The 21925-nt window shown below is 45.9% G+C and overlaps 1 protein-coding gene across 2 annotated transcripts in view; it reads right to left on the bottom strand.

The window, feature by feature from the left end:
• Positions 1–21925, bottom strand: part of PRKCB (protein kinase C beta) — a 359602-nt gene that overhangs the window by 52462 nt on the left and 285215 nt on the right. For both annotated transcript variants that reach the window (XM_043455595.1, XM_043455596.1), the window contains exon 10: positions 7779–7952. In XM_043455595.1, the coding sequence (XP_043311530.1) occupies positions 7779–7952 (174 nt within the window). The remainder of the gene's footprint in view (positions 1–7778; positions 7953–21925) is intronic.

Raw genomic sequence — 21925 nt, 5'->3', positions numbered from 1 at the left:
TGCTAAAAATTCAACCCCCTTCTGATGGCTTTTGCATCTGTGTATTGACGCTGAAGCTGAAGCTCCAATACTGTGGCCACCTGATCCAAAGAGCCAACTCATTGGAAAAGACCCTAGTGCTGGGAATGACTGAAGGCAGGAGGAGAAGGGGAAGACAGAGGATGAGACGGTGGGATGACATCACTGACTCAATGGACAAGAGTTTGAGCAAGCTCCAGAAGACAGTGAAGGACAGGGAAGCCTGGCATGCTATAGTCCATGGACTGCAAAGATTTGGACACGACTTAGCAATTGAACAACAATGTCAGGATCAACTTTTGCCACCTTGTAGTACATTCAACACTTTTAAGGTATTTTATCACAGACCCTCATGAAGTAATATAAATTCAAAATTAAGACAATTACCCACAGGCCCCTCCCTAAATCAATGTTTTGATTTGTGTATATCTCTGATTCTTTTCCATGTGCAAATCCAATTTTAACACATTTAGAACAATCTCTTAAATAGAATTTGATATCTTACATCTTCTGTTAAATTGAGCCATGCATATTTTTCAAGGATTTAAAAAATCCAGTTGTCTAAGAATACTTCTGATGTAACTTTGCTTTTCTAAACAAGTTTTTTTAAATTAAATTTGCATCATTTTAAGGATGACAAAAGCTGTTTCATACATTGGTGGGGCGTCTTTTCCCCTTTTATCTATTCTGACCACCATCAAGATTCTTTTTCTTTTATTAAGAATCTTTTATCTTCCAAATTCTGTCTATACAAGAAAAACACAGCAAGTCTGCAGCATGATATACTAGATCTGTCATTTTTTTTTAAAAGGTAGCTGATTCATAAAGGAATTCTGGGTCACAAGATACAAAATGACACTCCACTCGGGCTACACTGGCCTGGTCGCTGCTCCTCAAACACGCCGAGCATGTCCCTGCCTGGGGCGTTTACACTCATTCTTCCTGCTGTCTAGAACACTTTGCCCCGAGATATCCACATGCCTCGCTCCCTCATTTGCTCTGGTCTCTGCTCAAATGTCATCCTTATCAGAAATACCTCCCCTGATCATCCAATCAAAAATAGCATCTCTGTCTTCATCCATCATCTCTTGCTCCCTTATTTTTTGTTATTATTGTTTATTATCTGTCTCCCCCACTCAAATGTAAATTCCAAAGGAACAGGGGACTTTTATCCCTTCTGTTCATGGATGCATCCTCCCAGTGGTGCAGCTGGGTCCTGACACATTTATGTCAACAAATAAATACTTGTTGACAGAATCAATAAGCATTAGTACCGTCTGCAGACTGGCAGTAATGATCTGACTTTCAGGGATGCTGGCTTTAGGGATATTGTCTACTCCAGCTCAGGCTCCACCTCTAGAGCACCAATCTGGGGTCAGGGGGAGATGTAATTCCAGAAGGTAACGATGACCACCTTCCTGGGCTTTCCTGCTCACGTGAGTGAGCTTTCCCAGTGAAACGAACACCTGAAGGGGCATTAGGTCACTTGCCACTCACCGACAGTGTCAAAAATCAAAGTCAAAGTGTTAGTCACTCATTCATGTCCGACTCTCTGTGACCCCATGGATGGAAGCCCGCCAGTCTCCTCTGTCCGTGGAAGAATACTGGAGTGGATAGCCTTTCCCTTCTCCAGGGGATCTTCCCGACCCAGGGATCAAACCCAGGTCTCCTGCATTGCAGGCAGGTTCTTTACCAGCTGAGCCACCACGGAGACTAGTGTCACTTACAGTGTAACCTGAGCTATTGCAAATTTCTGAGGGTTGGCTTCCTTTGAGGAATGTGAACAGTAGTATGTGCTTATGGTGTCTTTGTTAAAATCAGACGTGATTGTGACAGTGAAGATAATATAAAAGCTAGAAAAAGGAGTCTGGATGTAAGAGGCAAGCTAGCAAGGCTTCAAGGTTGAGGGTTCTAGAGTCTTACAGAGCAAATCCCAGCCCCCCAGCCCCTTTTCACAGATGAGAGCACTGTGAATAGTAGCTGGGATTACCATTCCCCTGCTCCCATGTGGCAATGCTCAAGTTACTTTTCAGAGTATCAGTGCCCTTATCTCTACACTGGCGGCAGTTCCAGGGCTCTCCCAGGGTGGTGTCAGGAGGATAAAATGAGAGGTTATCTGTAGAGTATTGAGCACAGAGCCTGACACTCTAACTGACATGCTAACGCCAGCTGCCGCTTTTTATTGTTTTTATCTGTTAAGGCCGTTTTGGTAGCAACTCAACATAACCTATTAGAAAAAACTTGGATTCTGGGTTCAGCAGTGCTGTGTCGAGGGCAAACTACCCTCCACATCCCAGATCCTCAATCCTTTCACCTGCAAGGTGGGATGTCAGGTAAATCCTTCCACTGCAAAATTCTCTGTGAGGCTGGAATGACGCAGAGTATTCACAGGCCCACACCATGGTAGATGCTCAGATGGAGAATCAGGTCCACCCCAAGGGTGGGAAATTGGAGGGATGTCACAGGGCTGGTATTTTAAGGGGCAGGTGAGGGATGTGGTCGGGCCCCCGCTGGAGCCAAGAGACAGGCTGGTTGCTGGCAGTTCCACCCCAGGCGAGTCAGATGAAGTGGGAATCAGGGAACACACACTCAGAAGACCTCACCGTGTAGTGATGAAGTGTAAAGCCCCCTGGAGCCTGGCTGCCTGGCTTCCAATCCTGGCCCTGAAATGTACGAGCTATATGTATGGCTTCAGTGCCCTCGTCTATGAAATGGGGGTGATGCTGGGACCCATTTAGGGACCATCATCCATGTGACTTAACATGACTGGACCTGTGTCTCATGTATTGTAGAAATTATTCTTATTGTTTAGTCTCTAGGTCATGTACAACATTTCTGCGACCCCATAGACTATAGCCTACCAAGCTCCTCTGTCCATGGGATTTCCCAAGCAAGAATACTGGAGTGGGTTGCCATTTCCTTCTCCAGGGGATCTTCCCCGCCCAAGGATCAAACCCAGGTCTCCTGCTCGGCAGGCAGATTTTTTTTTAACCACTGAGCCACCGGGGAAGCCCTATTGCATTATTAAATCTCTGAAATAAGTTGATGCAAACTTAACATACAAGTGCTTAGCCAAAGGAAAAAGTAAACAAAAACATTTCAATGGGGGCCTTTCACTCAACAAGCATCTGTTGAGTGATGTGGTGTTGGATGTGAGATAGGAGGAGTCTTGGCTCTCCTCTCAGCTGACCCTGCTCAGCCCCCAAGGGCCTCATGCTCAACTGGCAGGAAGGGCATTTCCCTGGGCCAGGCATAACTCTGCTATTTAAAGTTACAGGTTTTTGTTCTTTTTTCTTAATTTTGGCCACCCCACAAGGCATGTGAGAAGTTACATTTTTTTCCCCGCAAACAATACAGACGGGATAACGATTTCATCTGATCCTCACCAACCAGAAAGCAACCAGTTCCATCCCCAGCCTTGCTGGATGGGGCCAGTCTTTAAGAGGAGGCTTTTCTCCCCACACAGGACTCGAATCCATTCAGTTCTCTTGACTGTTAACCTCTCTTCCCTGGCAGGTGTTGGCTCATGGAGGGGACCCAGGATGTTGCATCGTTTCCATGCACGCCCAGGCCCTACTCCCCAGTTCCAGAAAGCATACTGAAATTCAAGACTCAGCATTAAAAGAAGAGCCTCAAATCCACTCTATCATGTTTAAAATGGTAAATTACAAATGAAGATACTTTATTTAATGAGTATTAGTCATCAGTGATCAATTTCCCCCAATCTCAACACATCCAGCTGAAATTGAAAACTGCTCCTCAAAGATAGCCCAGCCTCTTCCTTGAGAATAAGATCTCCTTCTTAGTCTACCACTGAAACTGTCCTTCATCTGGTGGTCTCCACGAGTCAATTTAGGAACTGTCAATGGAAAACAGAGAAGACGCAGGGATGAGGGAATCTAGAGGTCTAAGGGTCTAGTGGTGACTTGAATACCTCCAGGCTTTAACTCCCCAAGGTAACATTAGAGATTTGGACTTGTAAGATTCATGCCCTTCTCCATCTCTGCCAAGTCTCACATGATGTGAATTGTTGCTCACTTAACATTTTTCTTTACAAAGACTCTATTGTTTTACTCAAAAATTTTATTTTAAAAGCAAACTTTAGTCACCTTTGGGGCATAACAGTGAACCAATTCATGAAAACTGTCAAGTAACAGAAAAGTCTCATTTATCTATCCTGATTTCTAGATGAACTGTATCACCAGGGGACAAAAAAACAGGTGAGGGAAGTCTCTCTTTATAAAAACATCCAAAAACAAAGAAAAAGAAATGACAGAATTAGGAAATCACCACCTCACAGTCCTTTATGAATTCACGGACCCAGACACAGAGCATCTCTGGTTGCCAACATACAAAAAGAGAGGCAACTGGACATAATGTGCCTTTGGATTAAAAAAAAAAAAAACAAAAAACAGCCACCTATGGTCTTACCCAAGGGATCAAACTTGAGTCTGGCCAAGCCTCTAGGTCCAGATTCCAATTTTCAAAAAAACAGGGGACAGAGGAAACAGATACAGCAGCTCCCAGACAGCAATCAGCAAAATTCGGACTGTGAAAATGCTGTGGGTCAGACAACCCAGGCTCTTTATCAGGTAAAAGAAAGGATGGAAGGAATGGAAAAGGAAATCATTATATTAAAGACACATCAAATTTCCACAAATGGGAAAGAGTAAACTATCTTATCAAGGGATGATAAAACTTAAGTGATAAAACTATAGAGACAGGCAAGGAAGTAAAGCTACCATTTGTGGGGAGATGGAAGATTAGGACACAGACAAGCTTTTAGAGTGGCTGCCAAAGTTCTTTCTTGACCTGGATGGTGGTATAAGGAGCTTAACTCTGTAAAAACTCATTATTAAAACACTAATTGTGTGAGGTTTCTTTATGTTTGTCTTATAATACCTCAAAACTTAAAAGTTAAAAGACTTTATAGTGCTGTCTTAAATGAATGAAATCTGTAAAAAAAAATACATAAAATGAAAGCAAACAATGACTTAGAAACTGCTATTTAGGGACTTTCCTGTGGTCCAGTGGCTAAGACTCCATCCTCCCAAAGCAGGGAGTCTGGGTTCGATCCCTGGTCAGAGAACTAGATCCCACATGCCATAACTAAGAGTTCCATGCTGCAACTAAAGATCCCGCATGCTGCAATAAAGACCCAGCACAGCCTAAATAAATATTTTAAAAGAAACTGTATACTTATGGCTGATTCATGTTGACTACAGCCAAATAAATATTAAAAAAGGAAACTGTATACTTATGACTGTTTCATGTTGATGTATGGCAGAAACAAACACAATATTGTGAAGTAATTATCCCTCAATTAAAAATAGGTAAGTAAAAAGAAACTACTATTTGTCAAAGCTCAGAACCTGACTCCTGGTCCTCTCCCTCTTTGTGAAAAAGGCAAGTATTAGAAAGATGTTAATGGCCATGCTAGCACCAAATAGAAACATTCTCCTCGAGGTACTCAGAAGAATGTACAGCGAACTAAACACAATTTAAAATTCGTGCAGCACCCAAAATCACCCTTCAAACTGCCCAGCATCACACTGCATGGTGGTACATGCTTCACACTTTGGTAAACATGACTTCAGCTCTTAGTCTTGCCTGCAGTGGAGTGAAAATCTTCTTATAGCCCGTTGTCACCAGCAGACCCTGAAAAGAGGCTGGTGGGTCAAAATCCCCAAAAGAAATACTGCACACATTTGCCAAGAATGTTCCCTCTCTTGATGACTTGTGGCAGGGAGATTGGGATTCGGGGAAAGGCCCCCAGCAGAAAAACCATCCCTTCACCCAAAACACAGATGCCCCTGTGGCATCAGGGGACAATCTAGGGACCCCTTGACTTCTCCAGATTCTGCTATCACAGCATCATTACATTGTTCGGTAATATCCCCATGTCTGTTGCCTTTGCTTTCAGAGGAGAAAACAGGACCCAGCTTCTCAAAAAGAGAACCTAGCTTCCTCAGCTCTATACCTCAGTACCAGTCTAGGCCAAGGCCAATGTTAAATGTCTGTGAAGTGGATAACCAGCGTTTATGAGTGTTTGGGGGCTTCCCAGGAGGTGCTAAAGTAAAGCAACTGCCTGCCAATGCAGGAGATGTGGTTCGATCCCTGCGTCAGGAAGATCCCCTGGAGTAGGAGGTGGCAACCCACTCCAGTATACTTGCCTGGGAAATCCCAAGGACAGAGGAGCCTGGCGGGCTACAGTCCATGGGGTCGCAAAAGAGTCAGACACGACTGAGCGACTGAGCAGAGTGCTAGAGTGTTTACCAGGTAACAAGCACTGCGTTAAGCACTTCTCACATGTAATCTCATTTCCTCCTCATAGCAACCTTGGATGCAGCTACTATTATCCCTTTTACATATGGAGAGACTGAGGCCCAGGGGGGGTTGCGTAATATTCTCAAGGCCACTCAGCCAGAAAATGACAAAGCTGAGATGTGAACCCAGGTCCCTCTGAGCCCAATAGGTATCAAGAAACTCTCACAACAAGGAAGGAGCCGGGTTCTGACTCTGCCCCTCTCACCACAGGGAGTTTTACCCCTAGGGTACAGCCTGCACTGAGAAAACCCACCTCAAACCCAGTTCCGGGTCTTTCTAGGTCGGCGGGGGACTTAATCAAACTTAGCGGAGCAGAGGACTTGGGGATGCTGGAGGAGAAAAGAAACTTTAAAGCACACACAGCTTGCAATGGCATCCCATCACGCACAGGAGTTGGGTTCTAAAATCGGAACGGAGGGTGCAAACTGGAGCAAGTCAAAATAATCTTGAACAAGCCCTTAAAACGTCTTTAAGACTCTGAGGCCTTTGGCCCTGAGAAGCTTCCAAAGCAAGAATTAACTCTGTATCTCTTTGCATTTGGGCTCTGCCCTGCCTTCCTTCCCCTACTCCCACCCCCTCTACACACACAGTGTCTGGTACCTGGGAAAGGCTCACAAATGAGGCAGATGGCTGAGAAAGCTAGGTCCTACGTCTGAGAAGGTCGTGCTCTTAAAGCAAAGGAGACAGACAGGGGGAGAGTTACCAGTCAATGCTATGGGGGCTGTGATAGCAGAGCCCGGTGAGGTGAATGGGTCCCCAGATAGTGGTCTGATCGCCACAAGCACCCGCTTAGGGATGGAGACCCAGGTCTAGTGTGCAAAGGGGAAGGTAAGAGGTTGTTCAAAGGATGTCTCATTCTCACAGATGAAAGCAGAATCATGGTGAATGGCAGATAGTACACAGATTCCCTCTTCTTCTTAGAAGCCTGGCTCTGAGCTCACCAGCCCCTGCCCAGGCTGCGCCCCCTGCCCCAGGAGTCCTATGAGGGTCATGCAACCTGCAGCATGGAATCACGCATTTATCTGAAGGGTCTGGAGGCCTGACTGTGACCCTGTAGGGGCACCCGTGAGGACCTCTGCCCTCATCCCCATCTGTAACTGCTGCTAGAACATCTCAGATTGTGGGACTGAAAGTCCTGAGTTCCCATCCCCAGGTCACCTCTTGCTGCCAGAGGAGGGCCCTGCTCAGTTGGTTATAAAACCAATTGCCTGAGTTCCTTCCTTTATCTTTTTTGAAACAGCATCTGCCTCAGGGGAGAGCGTTTCTCAGTGGCAACCTCAGAAAAATCCTCCGCGGCCGTCCCTGGGCCTGACAGCTTTCTGTCTCCAGGATGGGAAGGGCCCGGGTGCCTCTTTGGGGTGGCCAGTGCTAGAACCGCTCTGGCCAAAGCCTGGAAGCCTGGAGGTGGAGGGGCCCGGCCCCCAGGTAGTTACCATGGTCTGGAAGCAGGAATGCAGCTGGGTCAGGAAGGGCGGCTTCCCGGGCAGGGCCAGCACCCGCTTCTCCACCATCGTGCACTCCACGTCATCATCTTGGATGACCACGTCCTTTTTCAGGATCTTCACGGCGTACAGTTCATCTGTGCCTTTTCGCTCTGACAGCATGACCTGCAAGACAGCGGGCATGTCAGTGTAGTTGAAGGGGCTCCCAGTGAAGCCACGGTGGCTGAGGGTCATTCAGATCCATTCCAAGCTTCTTCCACACCCCTTCAGTGGACGCTGGTAAGATACATGAAGTTTCCCACAGACCTTGAACCTTGAATGGCTGGACCCAATCGTAAAGAGGGTGGTTCCAAGACAGAGATAGACTCACCGGCAGAGAAAACAAATTTATGGTTACCAAAGGGGAAAGCGGGGGTGGTGGGATAAATTAGGAGCTTGGGATTAACAGAGACACACTGCTATATATAAAATCAATAAACAAAAGGAGGCTTCCCAGGTGGCTCTGTGGTAAAGAATCTGCCCATCAAGCAGGAGACTCCAGTTCGATTACTGGGTCAGGAATATCTCCTGGGAAAGGAAATGACAGCCCACTCCAGTATTCTTGCCTGGGAAATCCCTTGGACAGATGAGCCTGGCAGGTATAGTCCATGGGGTTGCAAAAGAGTCAGACACAAGTTAGCATCTAAGGAACAAGAAAACAACAGGATCTACTATACAGCACAGGGAACTATATTCAGTATCCTGTATTAATAATAACCTCTAATGGAAAAAGAATCTACACAGGAGTATAGATAACATAAACTGAATTACTCTGTTCTACACCTGAAAGTAACACAACATGGCAAATTAACTATCCTTCAACTTTTTAAAAGAAAAAATTTAAAAATAGAAGACGATTCCAAGAGTGATGAGCAAGATATCCCTCGGGGATATGTATCCATGCCCAGGCAAACATAAACCCCACGAGGGCAAGCATCTTTGTCTGTTTTATTCGGTGGTATACCCCCAGAGCCTGGAATAGTGCCTAGCACACAGCAGATGTTCAAGAAGTATTTGTTGAAGGAAGGAATGATTGAATTCCTGATAAAACTGAATTGGGCTCAATGGTTCTCTTATTCTTTCAGTTATTTAATATTTACTAAGAGCCTGCTAAGCATGGAGAAACACCATTAGATGAGCAGGCACGTTTCCTGACGCTGCATTCCAGGGAGGAAGGAGGACGTTGGACATTAATTACAGGGATGATTAATGTAATATTTTAACATCCCCTCCTGTGGTCCTGCGGCTTCCTTCCACACAGCCGTGGCCACAATCAGAGCATGTTAATCAGCATGGCTCATGACACATCATTATTTTCACTGGTTGTGACTATGTCAGAGGGAAGACTGACCCGCAGGTACCATTCTCAAGAGGCCTCTTAGGAGCATTGGGGCAGGACCATGTTTTTCAAGACCTAACCTTGTCTGGGGGCTTCTGAGAAGGCTTCCTGGAGGAAGAGGCAATCAGATCGAAGTAAGTGCACACTGCACGCACTGGGTCAGATATTTTGCAGGCAATAATATCAATCGCCACATTGTTTTGAGTACCATGTGCCTGACAATGAGTGGTTCTCATTTATTATTTCTCATTCACTTTGCCTAAGACTCTGGGAAGTCAGTACCATTAACAACTGCATTTCATAGGGGAGAGGCAACATGGGGGTGGGGGATTAAGAGGTACAGACTATTAGGTATAAAATAAGCTACAAGGGTATATTACACAACACAGGAAAGACTGCCAATATTTTATAGTAACTATAAATGGAGTTTAACCTTTAAAAATTGTGAATCACTACAATGTACACAAGCAACTTATATAATGTACATCAACTGTGCTTCAATAATAAACAAATAAAAGTTTTAAATTAATGAATTAGAAAGAAAAGAGCTCTATCTCATAGGTGGCTCAAGGAAGGTAAGTGACCTGTGACACCAAAAATTCAGTTAGGGACAGAGCCAGGATTTGAACCTGGTCTACCTGAACTAGAAGAAATGGAATAGCCATCAGAGTTCACAAAAGAGTCCAAAATGTAGTACTTGGATGCAATCTCAAAAATGACAGAATGATCTCTGTTCGTTTCCAAGGCAAACCATTCAATATCACAGTAATCCAAGTCTCTGTCCTGACCAATAATGCTGAAGAAGCTGGAGTTGAATGGTTCTATGAAGATCTACAAGACCTTCTAGAACTAACACCCAAAAAAGATATCCGTTTCATTATAGGGGACTGGAATGCAAAAGTAGGAAGTCAAGAAATACCTGGAATAACAGGTAAATTTGGCTTTGGAGTACGGAATGAAGCAGGGCAAAGGATAACAGAGTTTTGCCAAGAGAACACATGGGTCATAGCAAACACCCTCTTCCAACAAAAAAGAGAAGACTCTACACATGGACATCACCAGATGGTCAATATGAAAATCAGATTGATTATATTCTTTGCAGCCAAAGATGGACAAGCTCTATACAGTCAGCAAAAACAAGACTGGAGCTGACTGTGTCTCAGAACATGAACTCCTTATTGCCAAATTCAGACTTAAATTGAAGAAAGTAGGGAAAGCCACTAGACCATTCAGGTATGACTTAAATCAAATTCCTTATGACTATATAGTGGAAGTGAGAAGTAGATTCAAGGGATTAGATTGGATAGACAGAGTGCCTGAAGAACTATGGATGAAAGTTCACGACATTGTACGGGAGGCAGTGATCAAGATCATCCCCAAGAAAAAGAAATGCAAAAAGGAAAAACGGTGGTCTAAGGAGGCCTTAAAAACAGCTATGAAAAGAAGAGAAGCAAAAGGCAAAGGAGAAAAGGAAAGATACACCCATTTGAATGCAGAGTTCCAAAGAATAGCAAGAAGGGATAAGAAAGCCTTCCTCAGGACCAGTGCAAAGAAATAGAGGAAAACAACAGAATGGGAAAGACTAGAGATCTCTTCAAGAAAATTAGAGATACCAAGGGAATATTTCATGCAAAGATGGGCACAATAAAGGACAGAAATGGTATGGACCTAACAGAAGCAGAAGATACTAAGAAGAGATGGCAAGAATACACAGAGGAACTATACAAAAAAGATCTTCACGACCCAGATAATCACAATAGTGTGATCACTCACCTAGAGCCAGACACCCTGGAGTGTGAAATCAAGTGGGCCTTAGGAAGCATCACTACGAACAAAGCTAGTGGAGGTGATAGAATTCCAGTTGAGATATTTCAAATCCTGAAAGATGATGCTGTGAAAGTGCTGCACTCAATATGCCAGCAAATTTGGAAAACTCAGCAGTGGACACAGGACTGGAAAAGGTCAGTTTTCATTCCAATCCCAAAGAAGGGCAATGCCAAAGAATGTTCAAACTACCACACAATTGCACTTATCTCACATGCTAGCGAAGTAATGCTCAAAATTCTCCAAGTAGGTTTCAATAGTACGTGAACCGAGAACTTCCAGGTGTTCAAGCTGGATTTAGAAAAGGCAGAAGAAACAGAGATCAAATTGCCAACATCCGTTGGATCATCGAAAAAGCAAGAGAGCTCCAGAAAAATATCTACTTCTGCTTTATTGACTATGCCAAAGCCTTTGACAGTGTGGACCACAGCAAACTGAGGAAAATTCTTCAAGAGCTGGGAATACCAGACCACCTGACTTGCCTCCTGAGAAATCTGTACGCAGGTCAAGAAGCAGCAGTTAGAACTGGACATGAAACAACAGACAGGTTCCAAATCAGGAAAGGAGTACTGTCACTCTGCTTATTTAACTTATATGCAGTGTCCATCATGAGAAATGCTGGACTGGATGGAGCACAAGCTGGAATCAAGATTGCAGGAAGAAATAGCAATAACCTCAGATATGCAGATGACACCATGCTTATGGCAGAAAGCGAAGAACTAAAGAGCCTCTTGATGAAAGTGAAAGAGGAGAGTGAAAAAGTTGGCTTAAAACTCAACATTCAGAAAACTAAGATCATGGCATCTGGTCCCATCACTTCATGGCAAATAGATGGGGGAAACAGTGGAAACAGTGACAGACTTTATTTTTTGGGCTCCAAAATCACTGCAGATGGTAACTACAGCCATGAAATTAAAAGAAACTTGCTCCTTGGAAGAAAAGTTATGACCAACCTAGACAGCTTATAAAAAGCAGAGACATTACTTTGTCAACAAAGGTCTGTCTAGTCAAAGCTATGGTTTTTCCAGTAGTCATGTAAGGATGTGAGAGTTGGACTACAAAGAAAGCTGAGAGCCAAAGAATTGATGGTTTTGAACTGTGGTGTTGGAGAAGGCTCTTTAGAGACCCTTGGACAGCAAGGAGATCCAACCAGTCCATCCTAAAGGAAATCAGTCCTGAATTCATTGGAAGGACTGATGCTGAGACTGAAACTCCAATACTTTGGCCCCCTGATGTAAAGAACTGACTCATTTGAAAAGATCCTGATGCTGAGAAAATTTGAAGGCGGGATGGGAAAGGGATGACAGAGGATGAGATGGTTGGATGGCATCACTGACTCAATGGATGTGAGTTTGAGTAAACTCCAGGAGCTGGTGATGGACAGGGAGGCCTGGCGTGCTGTGGTCCATGGGGTCGCGAAGAGTTGGACACGACTGAGCAACTGAACTGAACTGAACTGAACCTGACCTCAAGGTCTCTGCCTTTATACGCTCCACTTGTCACAGCTCCAGAAGAATCCTCCAGGAGTTTAGGTAGCTGAGGAAACGAAAATACTCACCCCTGACTTGGCTGGAGGATCAGAGACAGCAAGAGAGGCCTGGGCCCGAGGGAGCCTCGGGGCAGGAGGGCAGGTCCCAGGCTCCTTGGGCTCCTGCCTGGATGTGAGAGGCTTCCCTGGATTCCTGCAGGAAGCTCTGGGCCAAGCTCCCCACCCCTCTGTGTGGTCTCCTGGCCGCACCATTTTCTCTCTCATCATGGCCAGGGGTGGCCGTGGGTGACACAGATCCAGGAACTTAGAACTCTTAGGGAGAAAGTCCCTGACACACATACTTCTGAAGCAAGAGGGCTTTTGCAGCCTCTTTCTCCCCCAGCCTCGCCACGGAAATACGAGCTGCCAAGCTGAGCAGATCCTCCCAGGAGTTGCTTGGGCAGAGCAGGGCTCAAAGTGCTGGAATGTGTGTCTGCACACACATATTTCCCATCTCTCTTTGCTCCCTCACAGGTACCCAGAGCCGTTTTTCCTTCCCTAGCCCTCACCAAGGCAGAAACTGTGACTCCACTAAGATGTAAGGAATAGGCTGAAGACAGGGGTTTTCTGCTCCCAGATTCCCCAGGAGGCCAGGGCTGGGACAAGAGCAGGGAGGGCCATGACCAGAGGTGAATGTGTAGCGGGAGTGAAGCCGAGCTGTCAGCTGGGAGGACCCCCCAGGACATAGGAGGGGCTCAGCGCTGTAAGTGTGGACAGACCTGCTGTCCTGTCACCACTGGTGAATGTACAGTCTAACAATCCTGAATACTGTGAACACCCCACCCACCCACCCACCACCACCCCAGGACCCAGGAGAGGGGCCCTGGACTTCTTGAAAGTCAGTGCAGACCCCTGCCTGGAGGAGGAGCAAGACAGATGTCTGGGAATTTTCCCAGGCACCAGGGGCAGGCAGCATATGTCTGTCTCAACTACCCCCATTCTACAGATAAACAAACTGAAGCTCAGAGAGATGAACCTGCTCGAGCTAATGACGGTTTAGTCCAGGTTTGATGCACAAGACAGGGCTCTCAGGGCCAGTGTACTGGGAGGACCCAGAGGGATGGGATGGGGAGGGACGTGGGAGGCGGGTTCAGGATGGGGGACACGTGTACACCCGTGGCTGATCTGTGTCGATGTATGGCAAAAGCCACTACAATATTGTTAAGTAATTAGCCTCCAATTAAAATAAATTAATTAATTAAAAAATGCAAATCTGACCAGGCTACTCAAATGCCTTAAGTCCCTCAGTGGCTCCCTCAAGTGAAACAATTCCATGGCCACGTCCTGTTCTCTCTTTCCCTGTGGCTATTCTATTCCCACTGCCTGCAGCGTCCTCTCATACTCATTCACTGCCCTGAGAATCTGAGATTCCACTCAGATGTCACCTTTGTCTATATCCCTCAATGATCCACGAGACCAAATGGGTCACTTCCCTCCTCTGGACCACGGGACTGCTTTGCAGCTGTGTCAGGGACTTTATGCAGGTGTTTCCTAACTTCAGTCACCATTCATGTGCCTTTTTTTTTTTTTCACATTTTTCCCCTACCACATAAACTGGTATTTCATCAGTATTTTTAAAACCTGGTCACATCTTTACTTAACCACACTTATCTGAAAAGGAAACTCTGGATCACCACCATTAATGGCAAGCCTATCACATCCTTAAATGAAAGATGAGCAGAAAAATAAATACGAACAAAGCAGCGCTAGGAGATTTTAGCTGGATGCTTCTGGCTGCTGAAGTTCTGAGCCAGGTCCTGCGTTTGCTCCTTGTTTAAGGAAAAAAGTGATATTAGCAAATGTTAGCTATCAGTGGCATGCAGTCAACAAATGAGGCTCTTTGGTTCAAGTAATTAGAAAGACTAAGAGAAAACATAAAAAGAGAGACTAACCTTATCATGCTGCAATTTAATTTTATTTCATATTGCATCTGCTTACCACCTTTAAAAACTCATATTACTAAACTAAAATCTTCTTGCAAATCATCAATACTGTGTGCTTTACAACTTAGAAAATACTGTTGCATTTGGAGTTACGGTTATTTTTTGTGTGAAGATTTTCAGTGCCTTGCCCTGTCCTAAGCTACAGGGGTAGGGGAAGAATAAGCCAGAATCAGAAGACCATTCATGCAAGTGAATAGTGTGGCTGTGTCCCAGTAAACCTTTATTTATAAAAACAGGCGGTGGGTCCAGCACTGGTAATTTGCTGATCCCTGTTCTAGAACATCTATTTCAAAAAAGATCGATAAAAATCAAGAGTGACTACATTATCAAAAACGGCTGAAGTTTAACTTGGAAATGGACCCTAGCATACTTTTCAGTTCTTCCAGATCCTTACCAGAATCTTCTGATTGGGCAGGGGGACCTATCTGGCCACAGCTGATTGGATCAGAGGTAGAGAACTGACCAAGGTCGAGCCAATCAGATTCTCTCATTTAAGAATGTGGAATTAGGATACTCCCAGCAGTTAGTCTGGGGTCCTGAAGAGAGAAACAGACAGATCTGCCTAAAGTGGTCTTTTCCTACACTTGATCTAGCCAAAAGGCCAAGAAGCAATAAGTGTTCCTTTCCTGCCACACACAGGCAAAGAAAAATGGCCCAGATGTGGTGGTGGGGGTGTGGGGTGAGGACAAGAATGTCGGAATGATCAAAGGCTTTGCTTCCCAGTTCTTGGTTCCAATCTCTCAGGAGGCTTGGCTGTTTCCATAGAAACCTCTGTGACTCCCCAATAAAGTTATTATTTTATTTATACTACCTTGAGTGGATTTTTATTTCTTAAAGATCCTGTAAGACAAAATTATTGCTTGAGGAGCTCAAATTCTTAATACAAAATAAACATTTTGGGAAGTCAAATAGCATCAGGTTAGTACATGATGTAAAACAAGGCAAATTCCATTCTTTATAAACAACAGTGCCTCCAGTATTCTTGCCTGGAAAATCCCGTGGACAGAGGAGCCTGGCAGGCTACAGTCCACGGGTTCCCTGTCGGACACAATTGAGCACACACTGCATATATACCCGCCTATCTCAGGATTACGTGGGGATATCTGTTTACAAGACAAGGTGTCAAGTGCCACCTCTGGTCTAGAAGCTCTCACTGTGGCCTGGGAGTGAGCATTTTAACAAGCACCTCCCCTTGATTCTAATTACTAAATTTGTTGCTCTGAGAAACTGAGTGTGTGTGTGTGTGTGTGTGTGTGTGTGTGTGGTGTGTTAGTTGCTCATTCATGTCTGACTCTGTGTGACTCGATAGACTGTAGCTCTCTAGGCTCCTCTGTCCTTGGAATTCTCCAGGCGAGAATACCACAGTGGTTTGCCATTCCGTTCTCCAGGGGATCTTCCGGACCCAGGGATCAAACCCAGGTCTCCCACATTATGGGCAGAGTCTTTACCATCTGGGCCATCAGGGAAGCCACTGAAAGTCCAAGATATTCGCTATTTCTCAAAGGGCAGAGTCTGTACCCTGTCCATGTGAATGTGGGCAGCCTCTGAGGCACTATCAAATCGACTCATTTAATACAAGAGGGAGGACGTTCTACAGGTAAAACAGAACTCTTTTGAGTTTCCCAACACTTTTTCTGCAGTCAAAGGAACTGTAAGACAAGTCAAGTTAATATAATCAAGCTTTCCTTTCAACAGGAATCCTTCTGTCCTTGGAGGGCTTTTTGAGAGCTTCCCGGGAGCTTTCCTCACATCATGAGGGAAGTGATATTCTGTGATGGTTTCAAAACATATCTACAGATATTTGCTGTTTCTCAAAGGGCAGAGTCTGTGCTCTGTCCCCTTGAATGTGGGCAGCCTCTGTGACCATTCCAGTGAATGGAACACTCTGTGACTCGGGAGGCAGCAGCTTCTGTCAGTTTCTCCTGGGACACCTGCCTTTGGAGCCCTGAGGCCACCGTGCCAGCAAGGCTACAGAATGAGGCCATGTGGAGAGGAGAGGCCTGGGGAAAGCGCAAAGAGCTTGCTGTCCAGACAGCACTGGGAGCTCCAGCCCTAGCCATCCCAGCTCCAGCCACTGCAGGACAGACCCCAAACCACAACCAACCAGGGGCTGTTCCCAATCTTCTGCCTGTCAGAAACCATGAGAGGTAATAATATACAAGTGGTGTTGTTTTGGGATTTTTGGGCTTCTCTGGTGGCTCAGACGGTAAAGAATCTGCCTGCAGTGTGGAAGACACAGGTTCGATCCCTGGGTTGGGAAGATCCCCTGGAGAAGGGAATGGCTACCCATTCCAGTATTCTTGCCTGGAGAATTCCAGGGACAGAGAAGCCTGGCGGGCTACAGTTGTTGTTTTAGACCTCTGAGTTTGGGGACAATTTGTGGTACAACAGGAGGCAACTAGAATAGATTCATCTAAGTTCACATGTGCCCTAAAGCAACCCAGCCTTGTCAGCTGTGGCCCCTGTTACCTGGCTTTATTTATGTTCTGTGTTTCGTTATGCACACTCTTTTCCATCAAAAAATGTTTAAGGCTTCAGTGGAGATGGGTAACGGAAATGGAATTCATTCTGCCTTCCAAATGAATCACCTTTCCTAGTTTCATCCAGGACTCAGAAGACTGGCCAATTCATTCATTTGTTCAGTAAACATGAATTAAGCATCTGGGATATTCTGGGCGCTGAGGATGCAGAATGACAATGCCTTCAGGAAGCTTACACACCAGCACAAATGATTCCCATTCAATTATGATTAAACTCCTGAAAGAGAAATGCATGGCGCCCATGGTGAATGTTCACATGGAGGACTTAACCTGATTTGGTGGGCCAGCAAAAGATGCCCTGGGGAAGTAATGGTTAAGCTGAGACCTGGAGAACTGCCAGGACTAGCAAGGTGGAGATGGGGGAGGCATATTCCAGGCAAAGGGAAGCAAACTGTGTTCCCTTCAAATTAACCAAAGTTGGATCCATAAACCTTGATAGGAAGTGAGTGTTCAAGCTCTAGAATTCAAATTCCAGATTCTAACTCCCAGCTCTCTGAGATGTAGCAAACAATCGTCTGCAACAGACAGAGCGGCACTGACACCAAGGTGGGGTGGTGGCTGGACAGAGAACAGGGGACGTTCAAAGGGAATGGGCCCGTGTATGCGCCAGGAAGAAAGCAGGCCACGTTGGGGGACCAGCACATAAGGGAAGGTGGCTAGTTTGGGGCTGATAATGATAACTACCCCGACTTCTTATTTACACGGTGCATCATCTCCTATAATTCCACACAGATGGAGTGCAGGCACTGCTACTGCCCCTCACAGAGGAGGAAGCCAGGGCTTAGAGAAGTGAGGCGAGTGGTCTAAAGTCACTCTACTAGGAAGTGACCCTTGGAGCTTATCTGTCTCCAGAGTCCATGCTCTTAACCATCTGATTCTCTGAGCCCTACGAATCAAGGGTTGAGTCATGAGGCTGCACCGTCTGCATATTATTGCGGAGTATTTCAAATCTGACTCCAGATCCTGGCCCTGTTCTCCTTTCCCTTCCCATCTCACTTGTTGAGGCTTCGGCCCCTATGGTCTAACTCACGGCCAAAGACAGAACAGTAGGTCATTTCTCCATTTCTTATACAGCCACTAACAAATCAGTCATCTCCTTGTCGAGATGAGCTCAGTCTGAGTTAGTGCTGCGGCCATGATTCCAGTTCATCCATCCAGTCCATGAGCTCTCCCGGGAATTCTGTGTCAGCCATGACTCTAGGCACTGGTGATGCGCCTACAAATGGGATAGACATGGCCCTACTTCTAAGCAGTAAGTGGCTGAGAAGATCTTACCCCACTCCACCCGTGCCCTCAAGTAGAGTTGGAACAAGAGAAAGAAATGGCAGAAAAACAGCCGTAGCACCAGCAATGGCGATGGCCATGCTCTAAAATGTTCCTTTCTGTAGACATGATTTTTTATTGTCTGCAGTTTCTGGAGCTTCCACTTCAGTTAATACCATCATCGAGGGCGTGGGCTGTTTGTTCAGCTGTCCCTCCATCTCCCGGGTGAGGATTCCAAACAGACTGAAAGACTGTGCTGAAGTGATGTTCTTATCAAATTCCAAGCCACATCTGTTCCCCGAGAATCTTTTGGGAGAGATGTGATAAACAGCAGCAGCTCCAATGACAGCAGATAAAATGGAGAGTAGCCCAGGGATTCCTAACTGGAAAGTCAGTGGAGATGAACTTTACTGGGAAATCCAAACAGCAAAATGTGCCTGGAACCTTGGCTCTTGGGGGACGGGACAAGATGGCATTATGGTTAGGTCACGGACTTTAGAAATAGGAGACCTGGTAAATATCCAAGTTCCACCACGTACTAGCCGTGGGGCCTTGGGAAAGTCACTTACCTTTTCTGAACCTTAATTGCGTCATCTATAAAACAGGGAAACTACCAATGCTCAGCTTTGGGTGGTGCTAAGGAAACTCGAGGGGATAAAGTAGGAAAACGGTACACGTGAATTCAGCACCGTGCTGGGGAAATGTCGAGTACTTAGGAACTGGTACTAGTTACAATAACAAAGAACCAGAAGTCTATTCTTGCACACTTCAGGAGACCAGAAATTGAGGTAGGGTTGGTTCCTCCTTAAGGTTTTGAGGGATGATCAGTTCCAGAGGTCTCCCCCAGCTTCTGCAGTTGCCAGCAAGCCTCAGGCAGTGGACACACCACCAGAGTCTCTTCCTCCGTCTTCACATGCTATTCTTCCCTGTGTCTCTGTCTAAATGGCCTTTTCTTATAAGGAGATCTGTCATTGGATTAGGGCCACCCTGAACTCATCTGAACTTGACATCTGCAAAGACCCTCTGCCCAGGTTGGGCTTCCCTCATAGCTCAGTCGGTAAAGAATCTGCCCGCAACGCAGGAGACCCGGGTTCAATTCCTGGGTTGGGAAGATCCCTTGGAGAAGGAAATAGCAACCCACTCCAGTATTCTTGCCTGGAAAATCCCATAGACAGAGGAGCCTGGTGGGCTACAGTCCATGACGTCGCAAGAGTCGGCCACGACTTAGTGACTAAATCACCATCACCAGGTTAGGTGGAATTCACAGGATCAGCAGTTAAACTTGAATATATATACTGGATGGAGACAATTCTGTCCACTAGCCTTGCCGGTTATCCTCAGCTTCATCTTTTCAGAGAATGACCAAGGAGACGGCTTGTGAGCCCTGAACACAACTCTCAACTGGCTGAGGAGCCTGGCCCCAAGGGAATTGTGGGTCTGTGTGCTTATTGACAGGAGAGGGCAGTGATAGTTGGAGACCAAGGCCCCACTCCCTACTCCCCCAAGTTCAACCGACGCCTGCTGAAAGCTCAAAGCTGAACTGAGCCTCCCTTAATTGCGCTCTCTTCCATCTCTCATCCAGAGCATCAAGTTTTGTCAACTATACCTTCAAAAAACGTCCACCCCCCACCTCCTTCCTGATCTAAGCCACCATGATTCTCACCCTGGTCTCTTGCAATTGCCTCCTGCATAATCCTCTGTTTGCACTCTACCTGCTCCCAACCTCCACGGACACTCCCTGCAGGACTCCTCCCTGGAGATGCTCAACAGCGTAATTTCTTACCTCGTTCAGTGTGACTTCCTCGCAGAGGTCCTCCCTGACCACCTTCTCTAAAGTGGCAGCCCCTCTGTCACTCCCCACTCCCTTCCTCTTCCCAGCACTCAGCACATCTGGCATCCTGTTCACCTCCATTGGTTTCTTTTCTCCCTCCCTAGAAGGGAAGCTCCAGGAGAGCAGCTGTTGGGTTTGACTGCTTCATTGTCATGTTACCAATATCTAGACACTCAATAAATATTTCGTGAATAAATAAATGAAAAGATCTGAGTGAAGGGTGTGCATTCTGAGTTGTTTCAGTCGTGTCCGACTCTTTATGACCGCACGGACTGTAGTAAGCCAAGCTCCTCTGTCCATGGGATTCTTAAGAACACTGGAGTGGGTTGCCATGCCCTCCTCCAGCGGATCTTCCCAACCCAGGGATTGAACCTGAGTCTTGTATGTTTCCTGCACTGGCAGGCGGTTTTTTTTTTACCACTAGAACCTGGGAACCTAGGAAGCCCATGAGTGAAGAGAAAAGAATTTTTAAAAAAATCCCTAGGCCTAGGTCACTAAAAGTCTCTAGTGATTTAGCTCTCAGCATCATTTAATTTATCTATGGTTACATCCAACTTATAATTCACAATATACTTGAGGCGGCATTCAAGATTATATAATATTAAACAAGTGGACTTTATGTTATGTTAATTATACCTTGGTAAAGCTGGTTAAAAATGATTATATAGCACATACTATGTATTTAAGAATGGTACAGAAAAACCCAAATAAACTTTTTTCCCAACCCAATATATGTGTGTATTTTATAAATATAGTATGTGTGTTTGTATGTGTTGTACTATTAGCTTCCTAAAGGCCAAAGCAACCAGAATTACATGAAATGATGACAAAAGTTTATATTTCCTATAAGGAAAATCATTGGTTGCAGAGAAAAATAAGTTTTCCCTGGAACTTAGGTCTAGAAGAAATGTCTCGTGTGGATCGTGAAGATGCAGTGCTGCCATGGATGATGTTCTTAGCAGCATCTCTGCGACAGTCAGAGGAGGCAGAAGTGAGACTGTGCCATCAAGCATGGTCAGTGCCCACAAGCCTGACTAATATGCAAGGGTCAGGAAAAGACAGTAACTGGATGAGCTCAGACGGTGCATCTGAAAGAGAGAGAGAGAGACACGTCTGGGGCTCACAGAGTCCCCAAGCAGTACTTCGGGAGGAGAGGATCTGTAAGGTGCAGGGAGCTGAGGGTGCACGGGAGAGGGATGCAGAAGCATGTTAAAGCCAGGTATGTGGAGTGCAGGCCTCCAGGGGGACCCCGAGCCCCTCTGCCCGCCTCTCCCACACCCACCACAGTACAGAGCTGGCTTGTGGACAAGGTTGGATGCGAGTCTGCGGAGGGATGGTGGGGGGTGGTGGTGTGTGGAGCTGATCTCTGGCAAGCGTGAACCCTCCTCTATTTTAGGGTTCCATCTCTTTGAGGGTCCCCTTGCTCTCTATGAATGTCTCCTACTTTGGCTCCACTCTTTCCCTCTGAAGAGCTAGAGTACTTTAGACCAGCTCAGTTCTGTCTTCAGGCAAATCCAGTCTCCCCCCACTCCCCTACCCTTTGCTTGGCTTTGCCTCGCATGTCTGCTTATACTGAGCTCCTGTTTCTCCGGGCTGGACACTGGAACTCCCTGCGGAGCTTTTACAAGCTGATGTTTGGACCACACTTCAGACCAATTAAGTCGGAATCTTCTAAATATCGGGGGCCTTCCTGTGCCAGGCCTGGCCTGCCCTAGGGGAGGATGAGGTGGTGAGTTGGCAAGAGGCCATCAGGATGGTACTGTAATCAGGGGCTGGAGTGCTGGGCAAACACTGGCCACTGTTCTTCTGGGGGCTTTCCCCCACTCAGGAG

This window comes from Cervus canadensis, chromosome 32, assembly GCF_019320065.1.
Source record: "Cervus canadensis isolate Bull #8, Minnesota chromosome 32, ASM1932006v1, whole genome shotgun sequence".
In the NCBI taxonomy this organism is placed as follows: domain Eukaryota; kingdom Metazoa; phylum Chordata; class Mammalia; order Artiodactyla; family Cervidae; genus Cervus; species Cervus canadensis.
The sequence above is the reverse complement of the archived record's forward strand: the minus strand, read 5'-3'. Positions and strand labels throughout refer to the sequence as shown.